The following is a 17,518-nucleotide window of genomic DNA, read 5'->3' on the forward strand; positions in this document are numbered from 1 at the left end:
TAAGAAAAAATCAGGGTGCCTGGGTGGCTCAGATGGTTAAGCGTCTGCCTTTGGCTCAGGTCATGATCCCAGGGTCCTGGGATCGAGTGCCGCATCGGGCTCCCTGCTCGGTAGGGAGCCTGCTTCTCCCTCTGCGTCTCTCTCTCTGTCTCTTATGAATAAATCAATAAAATTAAAAAAAAATAACAAAAAATCAAACAAGAAGTAAAACAGAGCGAAACAATAAGCTGGATCCTGGGTGTATTTTGGTCTGTTTGTTAAGAGAAACTATATCCCAGAATAGCAAAGAAAGATAATTTTGTGTGTGTGTGTGTGTGTGTGTGTGTGTGTGTGTGTGTGTGTGTGTATATAAAATAAAATACAGTGAAAGTAAACCAAAAATTATATGTATACAAATATTTATATATATATGTAAAACATGTATAAAAATAAAAATTACCCATTCATCTGTTGAAGGGCAATGGATAAAGAAGATGTGGTCCATATATACAATGGAATATTACTCACCCATCGGAAAGGATGAATACCCACCATTTGCATCAACATGGATGGGACTGGAGGAGATTATGCTAAGTGAAATAAGTGAAGCAGAGAAAGACAATTATCATATGGTTTCACTTATTTGTGGAACATAAGGAATAGCATGGAGGACATTAGGAGAAGGAAGGGAAAAATGAAGGGGGGAAATCAGAGGGAGAGATGAACCATGAGAGACTGTGGACTCTGAGAAACAAACTGAGGGTTTGAGAGGGGCGAGGGTGGTTGGGGTAGCCGGGTGATGGGTATTAAGGAGGGCACGTGCTGTAATGAGCACTGGGTGTTATACACAAATAATGAATCATGGAACACTACATCAAAAACTAATGATATAGTGTATGGTGACGAACATAAAGAAAAAAGAAAGAATAAAAGAATTGAAAAAATAAGAAAATTAGGTGAATGAAAATAAAACTGGAAGACTAAAATAGAAAAAAACCCCACAAATGCTATATACTGTATTCCCCAAGAGCTGAAGTTTTGCAGTTCTCTATCATCTGTAAACTTGGTGCTCTCCAGTTGTTCCTGCTGGTCTTTCGGTGGGGGGGTCTGTTGATCAATTCTCAGGTGCCCTTGCCCTGGTGGAACTAAGCCTCCCTTGCCAGGTTGCTGGGCTCAGTGTAAGTGGCTCTGGATTGCACTGTGTGGCACTGATTTGCTCCTTGAAGGCTTTCAGCACTGATGGCGGGATGAAAATAGTGGTGCCCGGATCTTTATCCCTGGAGCTGAAAGTTGGTGTCCCTCACTCTTTAGTGAGTCCTCACAGAAAAGCAGTCAATCACTCTGTCTCCCTGTTTTTTGTCTGAACTCTGTGTTCACTCAGCCTGTGACTGACTGTTTTTATCTCAGGCATATGCCGGAGTTTCAGGTTTCCACAAACTTTTATGGACTCATGAGACGTGGACCCATGCTGTTCCTCCTGGGAGCTTGTGGGGTGTCTTGCCGAGCTTCTGCCTTTTGCCTAGACCCTGCCCGGAGAGTGGTTGTGCAACCATGCAGCAGTTCGCAGTTTACAATTTACAGCAACACAGAGCCAAAAGCTGGCACCTAGACTTGCTGTTTTCATTCGGCTTCCCCGCTCCAATGCCTGAGAACTCTGCCGCACTCAGGCACTCCCATTCTTCTTGTGGCCCCCGGGATCCTGAGACCATGCTGTCCCACCTGGGATTCCACCCTGCTTTGCCACCTGAGCACCTTTAATCCAGTGATGTCCCCCACTGTAGCAAACTCATAAAATTCCGATTTTGCGTCCTGCTGCTTATAATACTTTGCAGTAGCCTCCTTAAATAGGCAGTCCTCTCTGCAATTTCCTCAGATATATCACCCTGGATGCCAAGTCTCGGCACTTCCTACCTTCCAAAAAGCGATTGCTTTTCTATTTGTAGAATTGCAGCGTTTCTTTTCTCAGATCTCCTCTTTTCACAGGTGTTCAGAATGATTTGATAACTATCTAGCTGAATTCCAGGGACCAGACAAACTTAGGGTCCCCTACTCCTCTACCATCTTAACTCCCCTCCCTGGGGATTTCTTTAGTGAGAGGAGAAAGAATATTTCAGGCATCTTCATGTCCACATAGGCCCCCCCGCCCCCTGAAGGGATAGACATAGAGGCATCTTCTGCTACTGTAAGTCTTAGAGAAAAGATGGGTCTCATCAGTCATCTTAAAGTTCTCTTCTGGCATGAAGCTTTCAATTTGACATCTTGTTGTTTTTAAGTGTCCATAGTTGAGTGATTAATAGATTTTATAAACCTCTTAGCCAGAAAGTCTTTTCTTGAATAAGTGTCTTATTAGGGTTTGTTCCTGAATTCTTTGTGTGAGACTGCTATGAAGGTAAAGCTGTTTGAAGTTTTGACTAAATTGCTGTGATTGGAAACTATGCATGCTTTTTACCTCACATTGGTATTTGGTCATATAGGGAAATGTTCCTGCTACATAACTGTGTTTTTTGAGACGATTGGTATAGTAGAAGCATCCTGACCTGTAAGGTCTGGTTCTGGGGTGATAGTCACTGAAAACATTGGAGAAAGTGGGAATTGCCAGCTGGGCTATGTGAACAACAGGCATTTTGCAAAGCATATAAGTGTATACACATTCTTTATACACATTCTCTGATGTTTGTGTATGGGTTTGCTGCATTGAGCATTTGTGTGTTTATGTCATTGACCACCCACTAGTGTATCATCTATAATTTTTGATCAGGAATTGGCTGTTTTCACAAATAGACTTGTATTGGAATGCCACCTTGCTTACGTATTGTCTGTGGCTGCTTTCCTGTGACGGGAACACTTGGATAGTTGTGACAGAGACCACATTGCCCACAAAGCCTAAAAATATACTTACCATCTGATTATTTAAAATAGAATGGGAACTTAGTCACTTATGGAGCAATCTAATTTCTTCTTTTACATATCTTCTCATTTCTTTTCTCATCTTCTGTAGGTTTTACCAGGTATTTTTTTTTCAATAATTCACATTTATTGCATTTTTGCGAAGTTTTTAGCTTAGTTATCAAAGTAAAAAGAATGCAACCACACTTTTGTAATTTGTTTTATCCCTTTATGTAATATTTAACTAGATTATACTAACAAATATTATTGGAAAAAGATGCTGTCATGCAGTTAACTTGTGGTGAGCATGACAGGAACAGTGTGCAGACAGACCTGAGAGACAGTGGTCAGGGAGCTGCAACTTCTTGTGGTGGGCCAAGTTACGGTATTTTATGGAGGCAGTGGAGTTTTTGTTCTATGTTCACTACTTGATTGAACTGAACCCAGTTGTTGAGCCCAAACTAGTACGGGTCAGGACTTCATTATTCTTTTAGCTAAAACAAAAAGAAAACCCAGCTATCCTTTTTTTAATTGCTTCTATATCAACCTGAAGTATAAACTAGATTTCATTTGGCCACTAGTCACCTGTATAGTGTTAACTAAATATATTAATGGTGTAGGTTTGTTATGGGTTATATTGAGTATTTGAGCCATCTAAAAGTTGCATTAAGATATACAGCTATTTTTACTTAAATATATTTGTGTTTTTTTAGGTCAGGTGTGGTCTTGGGGAGATGGTGACTATGGGAAATTGGGCAGAGGTGGTAGTGATGGCTGCAAAACACCAAAGCTTATTGAGAAGCTTCAAGACTTGGATGTCGTGAAGGTTCGATGTGGAAGTCAATTTTCTATTGCTTTGACGAAAGATGGCCAAGTTTATTCATGGGGAAAAGGTGACAACCAGAGACTTGGGCATGGAACAGAAGAACATGTTCGTTATCCCAAACTCTTGGAAGGCTTGCAAGGTGAGTAAAATGTAAACTTTTAAAACTCTTTGAAGCTTTTTCTTCAGTAATCTTTTAAAGTTTGCAGGTTTTTTTTTTAACCTAATATTTCATGAATGACTTATCATTAGAAGGCTTTTACTCACATTTTCATAGGTATAGATAATAATGGAAAGTAGTTTGTCTTTATTAAAAAGCACTGTAGGGCACCTCGGTGGCTCAGTTGGTTAAGTGTCTGCCTTCAGTTCAGGTCATGAGCCCGGGATCCTGGGATCAAGTCTCACATCGGGTTCCCTGCTCTGTGGAGAGCCTGCTTCTTCCCCCCTCCTCTGCCTCTCTCTCTCTGTCTCTCCTGAATAAATAAATAAAATCTTTAAAAAAAAATGGTGTAGAATTATTCTCACCAGATTTCATTTGAAACTCATTCAGTTTTACTAGTATTGGTAAGTCTTTTTTGTGGCAGGCATCTTTTCATCATTGAGTAATACGACCTTAGTGGGATGAATTTCTGTTGGTGAGGTTACTGATACTTATAGTGTAGACATTGCTAAGATGACAGATATGCACGGTGTTGTGGGAATGTAGTGGGAGATAGGATTGGGTCCTTGGAGTGTTCTCACTTGAACTTATCCTTGATGGGTAAGTCCTGCTTGTTTGATTTCAAGGGCATCCAGCATGCATTCTAGATAGAATGGGAGCCAAGGCATGTAGGTGTGCTTTGCAGATGCCTTCTGAAGTGTGGGAGAGGTTAGTGATAGGTGTATCAGGTGGCCTGTAGTGCTAAAGGGGATGGGCAGACTGTTTTTTAAAGGAGTAGACTGTAAGTATTTTAGGTTTGAGTACCATATATTGTATGTCTCAACTACTCTTTTCTGCTGTTGTAGTCCAAAAGGAGCCATAGCAATATGTAAACAAAAACAGTCCTTGGCCTGTGTTTGCATGAGGGATGGTTTGTTGAATCCCTGAGCTAGATTCTACTTTGTGTTTTTGCTTTTTTGTCAAGGGAGTTTGGAATTGAGACTTTTACATGGGACTTGCTTGTTTTTTTCCCTGTCATTATTATTTTAAAACATATACCTTGAGGTGCCTGGGTGGCTCAGTTGGTTAAGCATCTGACTCTTGGTTTTGGCTCACGATGTGATCTCAGGGTCATGAGATGGAGCCCCGCATTAAGCTCTGTGCTTGGCATGGAGTCTGCTTGAGATTCTCTCTCTCCCTCTCCTCCTCTCCCTGCTCGCACATGCATGTGCTTTCTCCCTCTCTCTCTAAAACTAAATAATCAATAAAATCTTTAAAGCATATTAATACCTTGATGACAAGAAGGTATTATGGTATTTATTATTTTCTAAGTTTCTGAGGTAAGTTGTAGGGTAATACAGTTGGTTGTATGTTATGGAGCTGTGTTTGAATTTTGTTAGCCTTCTTCTTTATATATTTTTTTCACTTAGTAAAGGAAATCTGCTTCCTCAGCTCCATTTATTAGATACAGAGATAGCTTACTGTGAAAGCATTTAAATGATTGATGATACAGTCATTTTGGCCATCACTATGTCAACGTATGATAGGCTCAAGATAGAATTGTTTTCCTTACTCAGGTAGAATTTTGTAGCTGAATTATTTTTTACGTTGACATTTCTGAAAATATCCCTTGTGTTGGTCATGTTAGATTTACTATTAAGCAAAAATACAATACCTTAATACCATTTAAATAGGAAAAACATATTTGTATCATTTCACTTTGGAGAAAAAATTTTGTTTTAGAAAACTTTCTTAATGAAGATAGCCCACAATCTGGACTATAAAGCACACGTTAACATATTTAAAAGAAGAGAGATCAAACTGTGTCTGTTCTCAGACTGCAAGAGATTTAAACTAAAAATTGTAACAGAAAGATAGTTGGAAAATCCCCAAATGCAGGGAGATTAAACAACAAACTTCCAAATAACACATGGTCAAACAAAAGTCTTAAAAGAAATTTTGAAATATTTTGAACTAAATGAATATGAGAACAACTTACCAAAATTTGTGGGATGCAGTGAAAGCAGTGCTTAGAAGGAAATTAGAAGGCATATGTTAGAAAAGAAGAAAAATCTAAAGTAAGTAATCTTTGTGTATAGGAAAGAAAACCAGTAATAAAATGTAAAGATGGGGTGCCTGGGTGGCTCAGTTGGTTAAACGTCTGACACTTGATACTGGCTTAGGTTATGATTTTAGGGTTGTGAGACTGAGCCCCACATTGGACTCTGTGCAGGGCATGGAGCCTCATTAAGATTCTCCGTCTGCCTCCCTCTCTCCCTCTGCCCCCCCCCCCCCCCACTCCCTGGCACACTCACTTTCTCTCAAAAAAAAAACCAACAAAAAAACCCCACTAAAATGTAAAGGCAACCTATAGAATATAGAATGGGAGAAAATATTTGTAAATCATATATCTGATAAGGGGTTAATATCCAAAATATATAAAGGATTCTTAAAATTCAGTAGTAAAACAAAAAACGTACCCCATAACCAATTTGATTAAAAATTAGGCAGAGTATCTGAGTAGACATTTTTCCAAAGATGAGTTATGGTTGGCCAACAGGTACATGAAAAAGGTGTGTGCTCAATATCATTAATCATTAGGGAAATGCAAATCAAAACTACAGGTGAGAGAACACTTCATACCTATTTGAATGGCTATTATCAAAAAGATAAGAAGTACAAGTGTTGGTGAGGATATGGAGAAAAAGAAACCCTTGTGCAGTGTTGGTGGGAATGTGAATTGGTACAGCCACTGTGGAAAACAGTAAGGAGGCGTCACAAAAAAGAACTACCATATGAACCTGCAATTCCACTTCTGGGTGTTTATCTGAAGGAAGTAAATATGTGAACTCAAAAAGGTATCTGCATCCTCATGTTCATTGCAGCATTATTCACAATAACCAAGATATGGAAACAACCTAAGTGTCCCATTGGTAGATGTGTAGATAAAGAAAATGTAGTATATACATATGATGGAATATTATTCAGCCATAAAAAAGAAGGTAATTCTTCCGTTTGTGTTAACATGGATGGACCCTGAGGGCATTATGCTAAATAAACAGGTCAGAGAGAGACAGACACTGTATAATCCTACTTATTTGTGGAATCTAAAAAAAAAAAAAAAAAAAACCTCAAAACCCTCACCAAACTCATAGATGCAGAGAATAGATTGGTGGTTGCCAGAGGTGGGAGTTGCGGGGGGTGGGTAAAGTGGGTGAAGGTGGTCAAAAGGTACAAACTTCTAGTTGTGAAATAAGTCCTGCGGATATAATATACAGCATGGTGACTGTAGCTGTTAACACTTTATAGCATATTTGAAAGTTGCCAAGAGAACAGATCTTAAAAGCTCTCATCACAAGAAAAAAAAATTGTAATTATCTGTGGTTATGTATGTTAAAAAAATATCCATAGTCTAAGTTTCCACCTTAGGAAACTAGATATAGGAGAGCAAATTGAATCCAAAATAAGAAGAAGGAAAGAAATAATGAGAATTAGAGAAGAAACCAATGAAATTGAAAACAGAAAATCAATAGAGAAGATCAAGGAAACCAAAAGCTGGTTTTTTGAGAAGATTAAAAAAATCAATATACTTTAACTAGGCTAAGAAAAAAGGAAAACAGGACGCAAATTACTAATATGAGAAATGAAAGAGAAGACATCACTATAGATCCTATTAACATTGTAAAGATGATAAAGGAATACTAAGAACAACTCTATGCCTGCAAATTTGGTAACTTTGATGAAATGAACCATTTCTTTAAAAGCCACAATTTGTCAAAATTTATATAAGAAGAAATAGACAAACTGAATAGGCTTATATCTCTTAAAGAAATTAAGTCAATAATTAATAACTTTCCGAAACAGAAAGCATGAAGCCCAGATGGGTTTACTGGTGAATTCTGCCAAATATTTAAGGAAGAAATTATACCAATTCTCTATAAGCTCTTTCAGAGGCTGGAAGCAAAGGGAATACTTCTTAATTCATTCTACGAGGCCAGCATTACCCTAATACCAAAGCCAGACAAAAATATTATTAGAAAAGAAAATTACAGACCAACATGTCTCATGAATATAGATGCAAAAACCCTCAACAAAATATCAGCAAATCAAATTCAACAATATATAGAAAGAATTAAACATCACCACCAAGTTGAATTTATTCTACATACGCAATGTTGGCTAGTTCAACATTTAAAAAACCAATTAATGTAATCCATCAAATCAAGAGAGTAACAAGAAAAATCACATGATCATATTAATCGATGCAGAAAAAGCATTTGATAAAATCCAATACCCGTCCATGATAAAAACTTTCAGCAAACTAGGAATGGAGAGAACGTCATTAACTTGATAAAGAAAATCTATAAAAATCCTACAGCTAACATCATACTTAATGGTGAGAAACTTGAAGCTTTCCCACTAAAATAAAGTACAAGGAAAAGATGTCTCATCTCACCATTTCTTTTCAAAATCATACTGGAAGTTCTAGCTAATGCAACAAAACAGCAAAAGGATATTAAAGGTATACAGATTGAGAAGGAAGAAATAAAACTATCTTTGTTCACAGATGACATGAATGTTTATGTAGAAAATCTGAAAGGATCAACAAAAAGTCTGGAAGTAATAAATGATTATAGCAAAGTTGCAGGATACAAAGTTAAAATACCAAAGTCACTTGGTATATACCTTAGTTCCTATATACCAGCAACTAAGAAGTGGAATTTGAAATAAAAACAAAATACCATTTACTTAGTATTAAAAAAGTGAAATATATAGGTATAACTCTAACAAAATAAATACAAGACCTATATGAGGAAAATTACAAAACTGATGAATGAAATCAAAGGAGAACTAATAAATTGAGAGATATTCTGTGTTCATGGGTAGGAAGAATGAATACTGTCATTTCTTTCTATCTTGATCTATACATTTAATGCAAGACAAACCGATTCTAAATGTGGAGAGGTGGGGCACCTGGGTGGCTCAGTCAGTTAAGCGTCTGCCTTCGGCCCAGGTCATGATCCCAGGGTCCTGGGATCGAGCCCCGCGTTGGGCTCCCTGATGCGCGGGAAGCCTCTGCCTCTCCCTCTCCCACTCCGCCTGCTTGTGTTCCCTCTCTTGCTGTGTCTCTCTCTGTCAAATAAATAAATAAAATCTCTAAAAAAAATGTGGAGAGGCAAAAGACCTATAATAGCTAACACAGTATTGAAGGAAAAGGGCAGGTTGGAGGACTGACACTACCCAACTTCAAGACTTAATATAAAGCTACGGTAATCAAGAAAGTATGACATTGACTAAAGTATAGACAAATAGATCATTGGAACGAAGTAGCTGAGAAATAGACCCACATAAGTATAGCTAATTGATCTTTGACAAGGGAGCCAAGGCAGTACAATGAAGCAAAGGTAGCTTTTTCAACAAATGGTTTTGGAACAAGTAGACATTCACATGCAAAAAAAAAAAAAAAAAAGTGAATAATTGATAATGGGCGAGGCTATGCATGTGTTGGGGTGGGGAGTATATGGGAAATCTCTGTGCCTTTTCCTCAATTTTGCTGTGAACCTAAAAATATTCTAAAAATATAAAGTCTCATTGAGGCAAAAAGAATACACTTTGTGTGATTATACTTGGGACAGGAGAATATGATTTAATTTATTAAAATACACTTGTCTCCTTCTGAATGAAAATCTGAATAAGGAGAAAAAAGTAACTTTTTTCATACTAAGGTAAGGAAAAGATCCTTTTCATACCTTAGTATTATTTAATTTTCAGGCTATAGGTCTTAATAAATTATAGCTAGTAAAATGTAACAGTTTTAATAACATACATGAAGCAGAGGAATTATGCATAATATGAAAGCAATGAATTATTCTTTAGAAGTTGACATTAACTACCTCCTGACCTGAATGACCTAAGCAGAAGTCAGGTGTGAAGCTGTATTGTATCACTCTTTCCTCCTAGGGAAGAAGGTAATTGATGTGGCTGCAGGCTCCACCCACTGCCTGGCTCTGACTGAGGACAGCGAGGTCCATAGCTGGGGGAGCAACGACCAGTGCCAGCACTTTGACACCTTGCGTGTGACCAAGCCAGAACCCGCTGCACTGCCAGGACTGGATACCAAACACATAGTTGGAATTGCCTGTGGACCTGCTCAGGTACTGAGTAGTTAGTTTGGTTAGATATTTTGTGAAATTTTGGCTTCATGTCTTCATTGCTAGTATGTAGAAATACCACTGACTTGTGTTTGTTGTCCTTATATCCTGTAGTTGTATTCAGTATGATGCTGAAGAGTGGTGAGAGGGCACATCCTTGTTCCTGATTGTAGCGGGAAAGCATTTTTCTAGTCTTTTCACCATTAGCTAGGATGTTAACTGTAGGATTTTTTTAGTAGATGCTTTATCAGATTAAGAAAGTTTCCTTTAACTCCTACTTTTTTGAAAATTTTTTCTAATACTGAATAGATGCTAAATTTTGTCAAATGCTTCTTTTCTTCTCAAATGATATGATCATGTAGTTTTCCTTCTTTAGTCTGTTTATATGGTAGAATATGTTAATTATTTTTCAAATATTGACCAGACCTTGCATTACTGAGATAAATCCCGCTTGGTTATGGTATATTATTCTTTCTTATATATTGCTTTATTTGATTTGCTAATTACATTGTTGAGGATTTTTCTGCTGATGGTCATAGGAGATAATTGGTTTGTGGGGTTTTTTTTTGTGGTTTTATACTGTATGTCTATCATTTATCAGGGTCAAACTGCCTCATAAAAAGTGTTGACAAGTGTTCCTTTCTCTTTTGTTTTCTAGAAGGGATTGTGTAGAATTAGTGTTATTTCTTCTTTAAATGTTTTTTTGTGAATCCATCTAAGCCAGGAGATTTCTTTCTCAAAAGATTTTTAAGTAAAAAATTATTTCTTTGGGAGATACAGAACTATTTCGAGTTTTTTTTTCTTGAGTGGATTTTCCTGGTTTGTAAACAAACAACTCAAGGAGTTGTTCCATTTCTTCTAAGTTGTCTGATTTTTGTGTATAAAGTTTTCCTTAGTATTCATTTACTAATCTTTCAAAGTCTTTGGGGTCTGCAGTAATATTGTTTTGGTAATTTTCTTCTTTTTTTCTTTTGCCAGTTTTTCGCCTAGAGGTTTATCCATTTTATTGATCTTTTTAAAGAACTAGATTTTAATTTCATTAATTTTCCCCTTGTTTTTTGCTTTCTATTTCATTGGTTTATTCTCTTGTCTTTGTTATTTTTTTCGCCCTTCAGCTTGCTTTGGGTTCATTTTGCTCTTTTTTTAGTTTCTTCAGGAGGAAGCTTAGGTTAATTTTAGACCGTTCTTCTTTTGTAATATTTAAGCATTTGATGCTATAAATTTCCTTCTAAGCAGTGCTTTAATTGTACCCACATTAATTGCACCATTGTTTTGATGTATTTTCATTTTTGTTCAGTTCAAAATACTCTTTTAATTTCTCTCGAAAATTGCTCTGTGACCTATGGATTATTGTGTCATTTAATTTCAAAGTGTTTGAAGATTGTTCTGTTACCATTCTGTTACTGATTTCTAGTTTAATTTTATTGTTGTTAGAGAACAGACTATATGATTTCAGTTCTTCTAGATTTGTTCAGATTTATTTTAGGTCTTAGGATATATTCTCTTATTAAGTGAATGTTCAGTGTGTTTATTGAAAAGAGTTGTGTATTTTATTGTTGATGTATTTTGCTGTTGTTGGGTGAAGTGTTCTATAAATGTCAATTAAATCCAGTTCATTGATGGTATTCTTTTCTACATCCTTGCTGATTTTCTGTCTGCTTGTTCTGTTTCTTTCTGGGAGGGTAGTGTTGGTATATCCAAGTATAATTATGTATTTCTCCATGTCTTTTTTCAGTTCTATCAGTTTTTTTTAATAGCAGTGCTTTTGGTCATTAAAAAATTATGGTTGACTGAACAGTGGCATTAAGTATATTCATGAGATTGTAAAACTATCACTGCTATCTGTCTCCAGAACTTTTTCATCATCCTAAACAGAAACTGTATCCATTAAACAATTACTCTCCATTTCTCCTCCCCATGGTCCCTAGTAACCTCAAATTTACTTTCTGTTTCTGTGAATTTGCCTTTTCAAGATACCTCTTATAAATGGAATCATATAATATTTGACCTTTTGTGTCTGGCTTGTTTAATTTAGCATAACGTTTTCAAGGTTGATCCATTTGTAGCATGTTTCAGGATTTTATTCTTTCTAAAGAATTAATAATATTCCATTATATGTATATCCCACATTTTGTTCATTTATTCCTCCTTCGATGGACACATGAGTTATTTGTATCTTTTGGCTGTTGTGAATAATACTGCTATGAATATTAGTGTACAAATGTTTATTTGAGTCCCTACTTTCAGTGTTTTTGAGTATTTATCTAGAAGTAGAATCACTGGATCATATGCTAATTATGAGGAATTTGAGGAACTGTCAAACTGTTTTCCACAGCAGCTGCATGATTTTTACATTCCCACCAGATAGGCACAAGGGTTTCGATTTCTCCACATTTTTGTTCACACTAGTTATTTTCTGCCTTTGTTTGTTTGAAGCCATTCTAGTGGGTGCAAAGTGGTATCGGACTGTGGTTTTGATTTGCACTTCCTATAGAAAAGCTATGAGCATCTTTTCATGTGCTTATTGACCATTTGTATATCTTCTTTGGAGAAATGTCTCTGTTAAGTCCTTTGCCCCTTTTTGAATTGTGGTTTTTTTTTTTTTTTCCTTTCCTTATTGAGGAGTTCTTGATATGTTGTGGCAGGTAATATGATTTACAACTATTTTTTTCCCATTCTCTGCTTGTCTTTTCATTCTGTTGAATGAAATAGTGTCCTTTGATGCACACAAGTTTTAATTTTGAGTAAGTCCACTTTATTTTTTCATATGTTGCCTATGCTTCTGGTGTCATATATCCAAGAAATCCATTGTCATGTAGATTTTATCCAGTGTTTTCTTCTAATAGCTTTAGTTTTAACTTTTATGTTTTGGTCTTTGATCCATTCTGAGTTACTTTTTGTATATGGTGTAAGGTAAGAATCCAATTTGATTGTTTTGCAGTTTTCCCAGCACCATTTGTAGAAGTTCTTTCCGCATTGAATGGTCTTGGTACTTGTCAAAAATCATTTTACTGTACTAGGCAAGAGCTTATTTCTGGGCTCTCCATTCTGTTTAATTGGTCTGTAAACCAGTATTTTATTGGTACTTTATGCTAGTACCATACTGTTTTGATTACTGTAGTTTTGTAGTAAGTTTTGAAATAGGAATTTTGAGTCTTCTAATTTTGTTCTCTGTTTCAAGATTATTTTGTTTATTTGGGGTCACTTGAGATTCCATATAAATTTTAGGATGGGTCTGTCCATTTTTTATATATTTTGAAGCTCTTTTTTTTTTTTTAAGATGTGTACGGATTTAGGTTTGCCTTTAGGTTTGTCATCTTGGTGAATTGACCCTTCTATCATTATGCAATTGTTCTTTATCCTTGCTGTTCTTTGCTATGAAGTCTCTTTTCTCTGATTTTAATGTAGGTACTTTACTTTTCATTTAATTAGTGTTTGCATGCTGTAGTTTTTCCATCCTTTTACTTGAAAATTTTTAAATTGAAATAAGATATTTTCATGGGAATTTGCCAGTATCATAGGTCTTTTTTACTGTAGCTATATAAGAAGTCTATATTCTAGTTCCTTTGCTTTTCCATATAATGTTTAGAATAGTCTTGTCTATATTGGCAAAAATATCTTGCTTGGACTTTAATAGGAATTGTGTTCAACCTCTTACCAGTTTGTGGAGAATTGGCAGTTTTGCTATATATAGTCTTCCAGTCAGTGAAAATGGTATGTCTAAGCATTTACTTACATCTTCTTTGATTTCATTTATCAGCATTTTCAGTGTATAAGTATAGAGTGAGTTTCTTGGGTACATGTATAGGTGCATTTTTAAAAAAATTCTTGAGCCAATCTGTCTTTTAATTGGTATATTTACTGTAATTTTTGACATATATAGATTTAGGTCTTCCATTTTGTTGTTAGGCTTTTGTTTGTTTTCTATTATTTGTTTCTCTCTGGTGCTTTTCCTGCCTGTTTTGGAGTATATGAACTTTTTTTAGTATTCCACTTAACTTATTTTGAATTTGACTATTTTTTATATAGTTTTTTTTTTAATGGTTGCTGTAGGATTTATCATATACATACTTAACTCTTTGCAGTCTACTTAGAATCAATATTTTACCATTTTAATTGGAATGTAGAAACCTGTTTAATTTTCAAGTGTTTTGAGATTTTTCTAGTTATTTTCATCTAGTTTTTATTGATGTCTACTTTCTGTTGTTGATTTCTAGTTTAATTTTATTATGTTCAGAGAAAATATGATTTCAGTTCTTTTAGATAATTTTATGATTAAATATTCTAAATATGACTATTCTGCTATTGCCGAGTGGTCTATAAATGTCAATTTGTTCTAGTTCATTGATGGTTTTGTTCATTTCTTTTAATTTTTACTGATTTTCTGTCTCTGGTCTGTGTTATTAGGAGGGTAGTTTTGTTATCTTCAACTATGTTTTTGGATTTATCTATTTCTTTTATTTCTATCAGTTTTTACTGCCATGTGTTTTATAGTTAAATGCATATTGTTCAACATTGTTCTGTCTTCTTGGTGAATTGACCCATTTATCATATATAATGTCTCTCTTTAGCCCTGGTAATTTCCTTCCTCTGAAGTTTGCTTTGTCTGATATTAATATAGCTGTTTTCTATCCCTTTACTTAGCCTTTTTTAATCTTTCTATTTAAGGTAGATTTCTTGTTGATACCATATAGTTAGGTTTTGATTTTCATATATCCTGACAACTTCTACTTTTTGTTTGTATGGTTAGACCATTTAAATATAATGTAATTATCTATAAGTTGGATTTATTTCTAACATTGTTTTTTGCTTGCTCTCTTTTATTCCTTTATCTTTTCCTGACTTCTTTTGGGTTATTTGAATAATTTTTAGTATTCCATTTTAACTTATTGTCTCTTTGTGTAGTTTTTTAGCTGTTGCTCTACAGATTAAATATATCTAATCTTTTATTATTTACTTACAGTTACTTGTAGCTGTTCAAGTGGATTATGATCCTCACTGCCTGATTAATGTGTATCATTAATTTTGAGAGTGAAAAGATTTTAAACTTTTTATCTTTTTATTTGTGGTACAATGAGATTGGGTCCTAAAATGAGAAAGAAAATTGGAAACTGATAGTGTATGAACTAGACAACCATGAAAGTACATGTGCATTTGGGACAATATAGAGGGATGAGTAAGTAATAATTTAAGGCATCTTTGTAATTCATAACGGTGAATCTCTCCTGTGAAACAGACCAAGAGCTGAATGTGTAGATTCATTTTAGGTTCTTATGATTCGTCCATAGAGTTTTGCTTGGTCATCTTGTTCTGAGTGGTCCATTGGCCTCCGTGTCCCATTTGTGGTAGACATCTGCTCAATGACTTTTGAGCAGCTGGACCTCCTACTGCGGCAAGTGAGTGAGGGAATGGATGGCACTGCTGACTGGCCCCCACCTCAAGAGAAAGAGTGCATGGCTGTGGCAACCCTGAATCTTCTACGACTTCAGGTATTAATGATTTCCTTTCCTCTCCCTCCCTTTGTAAGTGTCTTAGGTATTTGTAATAATGTTTATGTATACTGTTCAGTGAACTGCTAATGAAAATTTTAAAGTATTTAAAGTATTTAGATTACTTAGATTAGGTTATTTAGATTATGATGGAGTATAATTTGTATGAGGTTTAAAAAAATCAGTCTAGTTATCTTAAATTTATCCTGGAAGTCAGTCTCTGCATGCAGGTAAGTGTGTGTATGGATTGTGTTATTTCTGCTATAATCAGCTTGTTTGTATTCATCATGGAGTCAATCTTGAATTTACTGTTCTTCTGTGTGGGGAAACAACTGGGTGAGGCAATAGCTAATTGAGAGACCAGCTGGATGTGCTAGCCAATCTCTCCTCTGGAGTGTGAAAGTTCAACTCAGTAAGCTTGGGCTCCCTCCAGTAGTACCTCCACTTTGTCACAGGGAATATTAAGGTTAAAAGTCAAAATAAGAAAAGCTAAAAAAATATTTTTCATTTCTTTCTTTTTTTCTTTCTTGCATTCATTCATTCATTCATTTATTCTTTCTGTAAAACTATAGCTGAAATCTTTGGTCATCCTATTTCTCTTGGTAATAAAAATCCTATGACTGAATGTCAAGAGACTGTTTTTTCTTAACAAAGTAATTTTTCCCTTTATAATACAAAGATTTGTATGTACCTAGTCATGTCCTCCTCTGCTCTCTCCCCATTTTTGCCTTGGTTTCTAAAAAGCACATAGATGAATGTAATGTTTACTTACATTAAGCAAATTAACAGAAGTTTGGAGAGTACTTCTCTTCCCTAAAGTCTTCTCTAAGAGCTCATTTATTAGGCCCATTGTGGTCCCTTTCATAAATCTACCCAGTTGTTTGTCGCTTCCCTGGTTTGTAGCAATGTTGCTGTCTGGTCAGTGCTATGGACTGACCTTTTGGCCCATATTTGTCTGGTGCCGTAGTTTTTCTGTTGCTTTATTCCATCTTTCTAGGTCCTTATGCTTTAGTTGTATCATTTTAAAAATTCACTTACAAAGCTTGATTCTTAAAAAAGCATCCAATTTGAGAATTTCTTGATAAAATTTCCAAAAGTTTTTTCTTTTCAAGTACCTTTAATTGTTCCTAAACTTTTCAATTTGATTTCTGGACATTAATTATGCTACAAAAAAATTAAATATTTCTTAATTCCACAAAGTGTTAACCAGTACTTCTCTTCATGAAAAACATAGGGGTTATAGGTTGCATTAAACCTATACTCCCCTTTCCACTTTGTGTGTTTAAATTGTCAGGTAGTTTATTATTATACTGGATCTAAGACACACTGATTTGTGGGGTGTGTGTGTGTGTGTGTGTGTGTGTGTGTGTGTGTGTGTGTGTGCTCCCCTAAAAGAAGAATGCTCCCAATTGCAGTATGTAAGATACATTTCTGATTTAAGACATGAAAAGAAATTTTCCTTCAATTGATTATCATCATAATCATCATTTTTTAAGAGACCATACTTACTTTGAGATAGTCTTTTTTTTTTTTTTTTAAACCAATTTGTTTTGTCTTTGTTGCTTACATACTCTCCTGCCTGGGTACCTCCTGCAGTAAGTTTCTTCATCAAGGTCTGTGAGTTATAAAGTCTGAAAACTCTGCTTGAATGCTTTTTAAGATAATTTAACAGGGCTTAGCTTTTTAGGTTATTTTATCAGCAGTTTGAAGATGTTCTTCTGATTTTTATTGTTGCTGATGAGAATTGTTACATTGGTGTAATTGTTTTCTTTGTAACTAATTTGCTTTTCTTTTTGGTAGCCTTTCATATGTTTTTTTTGTTTTATATGTCTAGGTGAAGATTTATTTTTGTATGTATAACTTGAGGTTATGATTCTCATTAAATTTGAGATTACATATTTTTGTTAAGTTTTGAAAAATATTCAGTATTTACCATTGAAATTGCTCTCTTTTTTGTCTGCTTTTCCCTTGGAGAACTCTTTCTCTATGCTGAACTTTTCTCCTCTTCCCAAGTATCACAACTTCTTTGATATTTTTAAATCTTTTTATC

At 35.3% G+C, this 17,518-nt stretch overlaps 1 protein-coding gene across 9 annotated transcripts in view; it reads left to right on the forward strand.

The window, feature by feature from the left end:
- Positions 1 to 17,518, forward strand: part of HERC2 (HECT and RLD domain containing E3 ubiquitin protein ligase 2) — a 253,448-nt gene that overhangs the window by 82,285 nt on the left and 153,645 nt on the right. For all 9 annotated transcript variants that reach the window (XR_003516092.2, XM_027572872.2, XM_027572866.2 and 6 more), the window contains 3 exons: positions 3,579 to 3,830; positions 9,789 to 9,982; positions 15,268 to 15,468. Coding sequence is in view for 8 of the 9 variants with exons in the window: in XM_027572872.2 (XP_027428673.1) it covers positions 3,579 to 3,830; positions 9,789 to 9,982; positions 15,268 to 15,468 (647 nt within the window). In the remaining variant the exon portion in view is untranslated. The remainder of the gene's footprint in view (positions 1 to 3,578; positions 3,831 to 9,788; positions 9,983 to 15,267; positions 15,469 to 17,518) is intronic.

Source organism: Zalophus californianus, chromosome 6, assembly GCF_009762305.2.
Source record: "Zalophus californianus isolate mZalCal1 chromosome 6, mZalCal1.pri.v2, whole genome shotgun sequence".
Taxonomy (NCBI): domain Eukaryota; kingdom Metazoa; phylum Chordata; class Mammalia; order Carnivora; family Otariidae; genus Zalophus; species Zalophus californianus.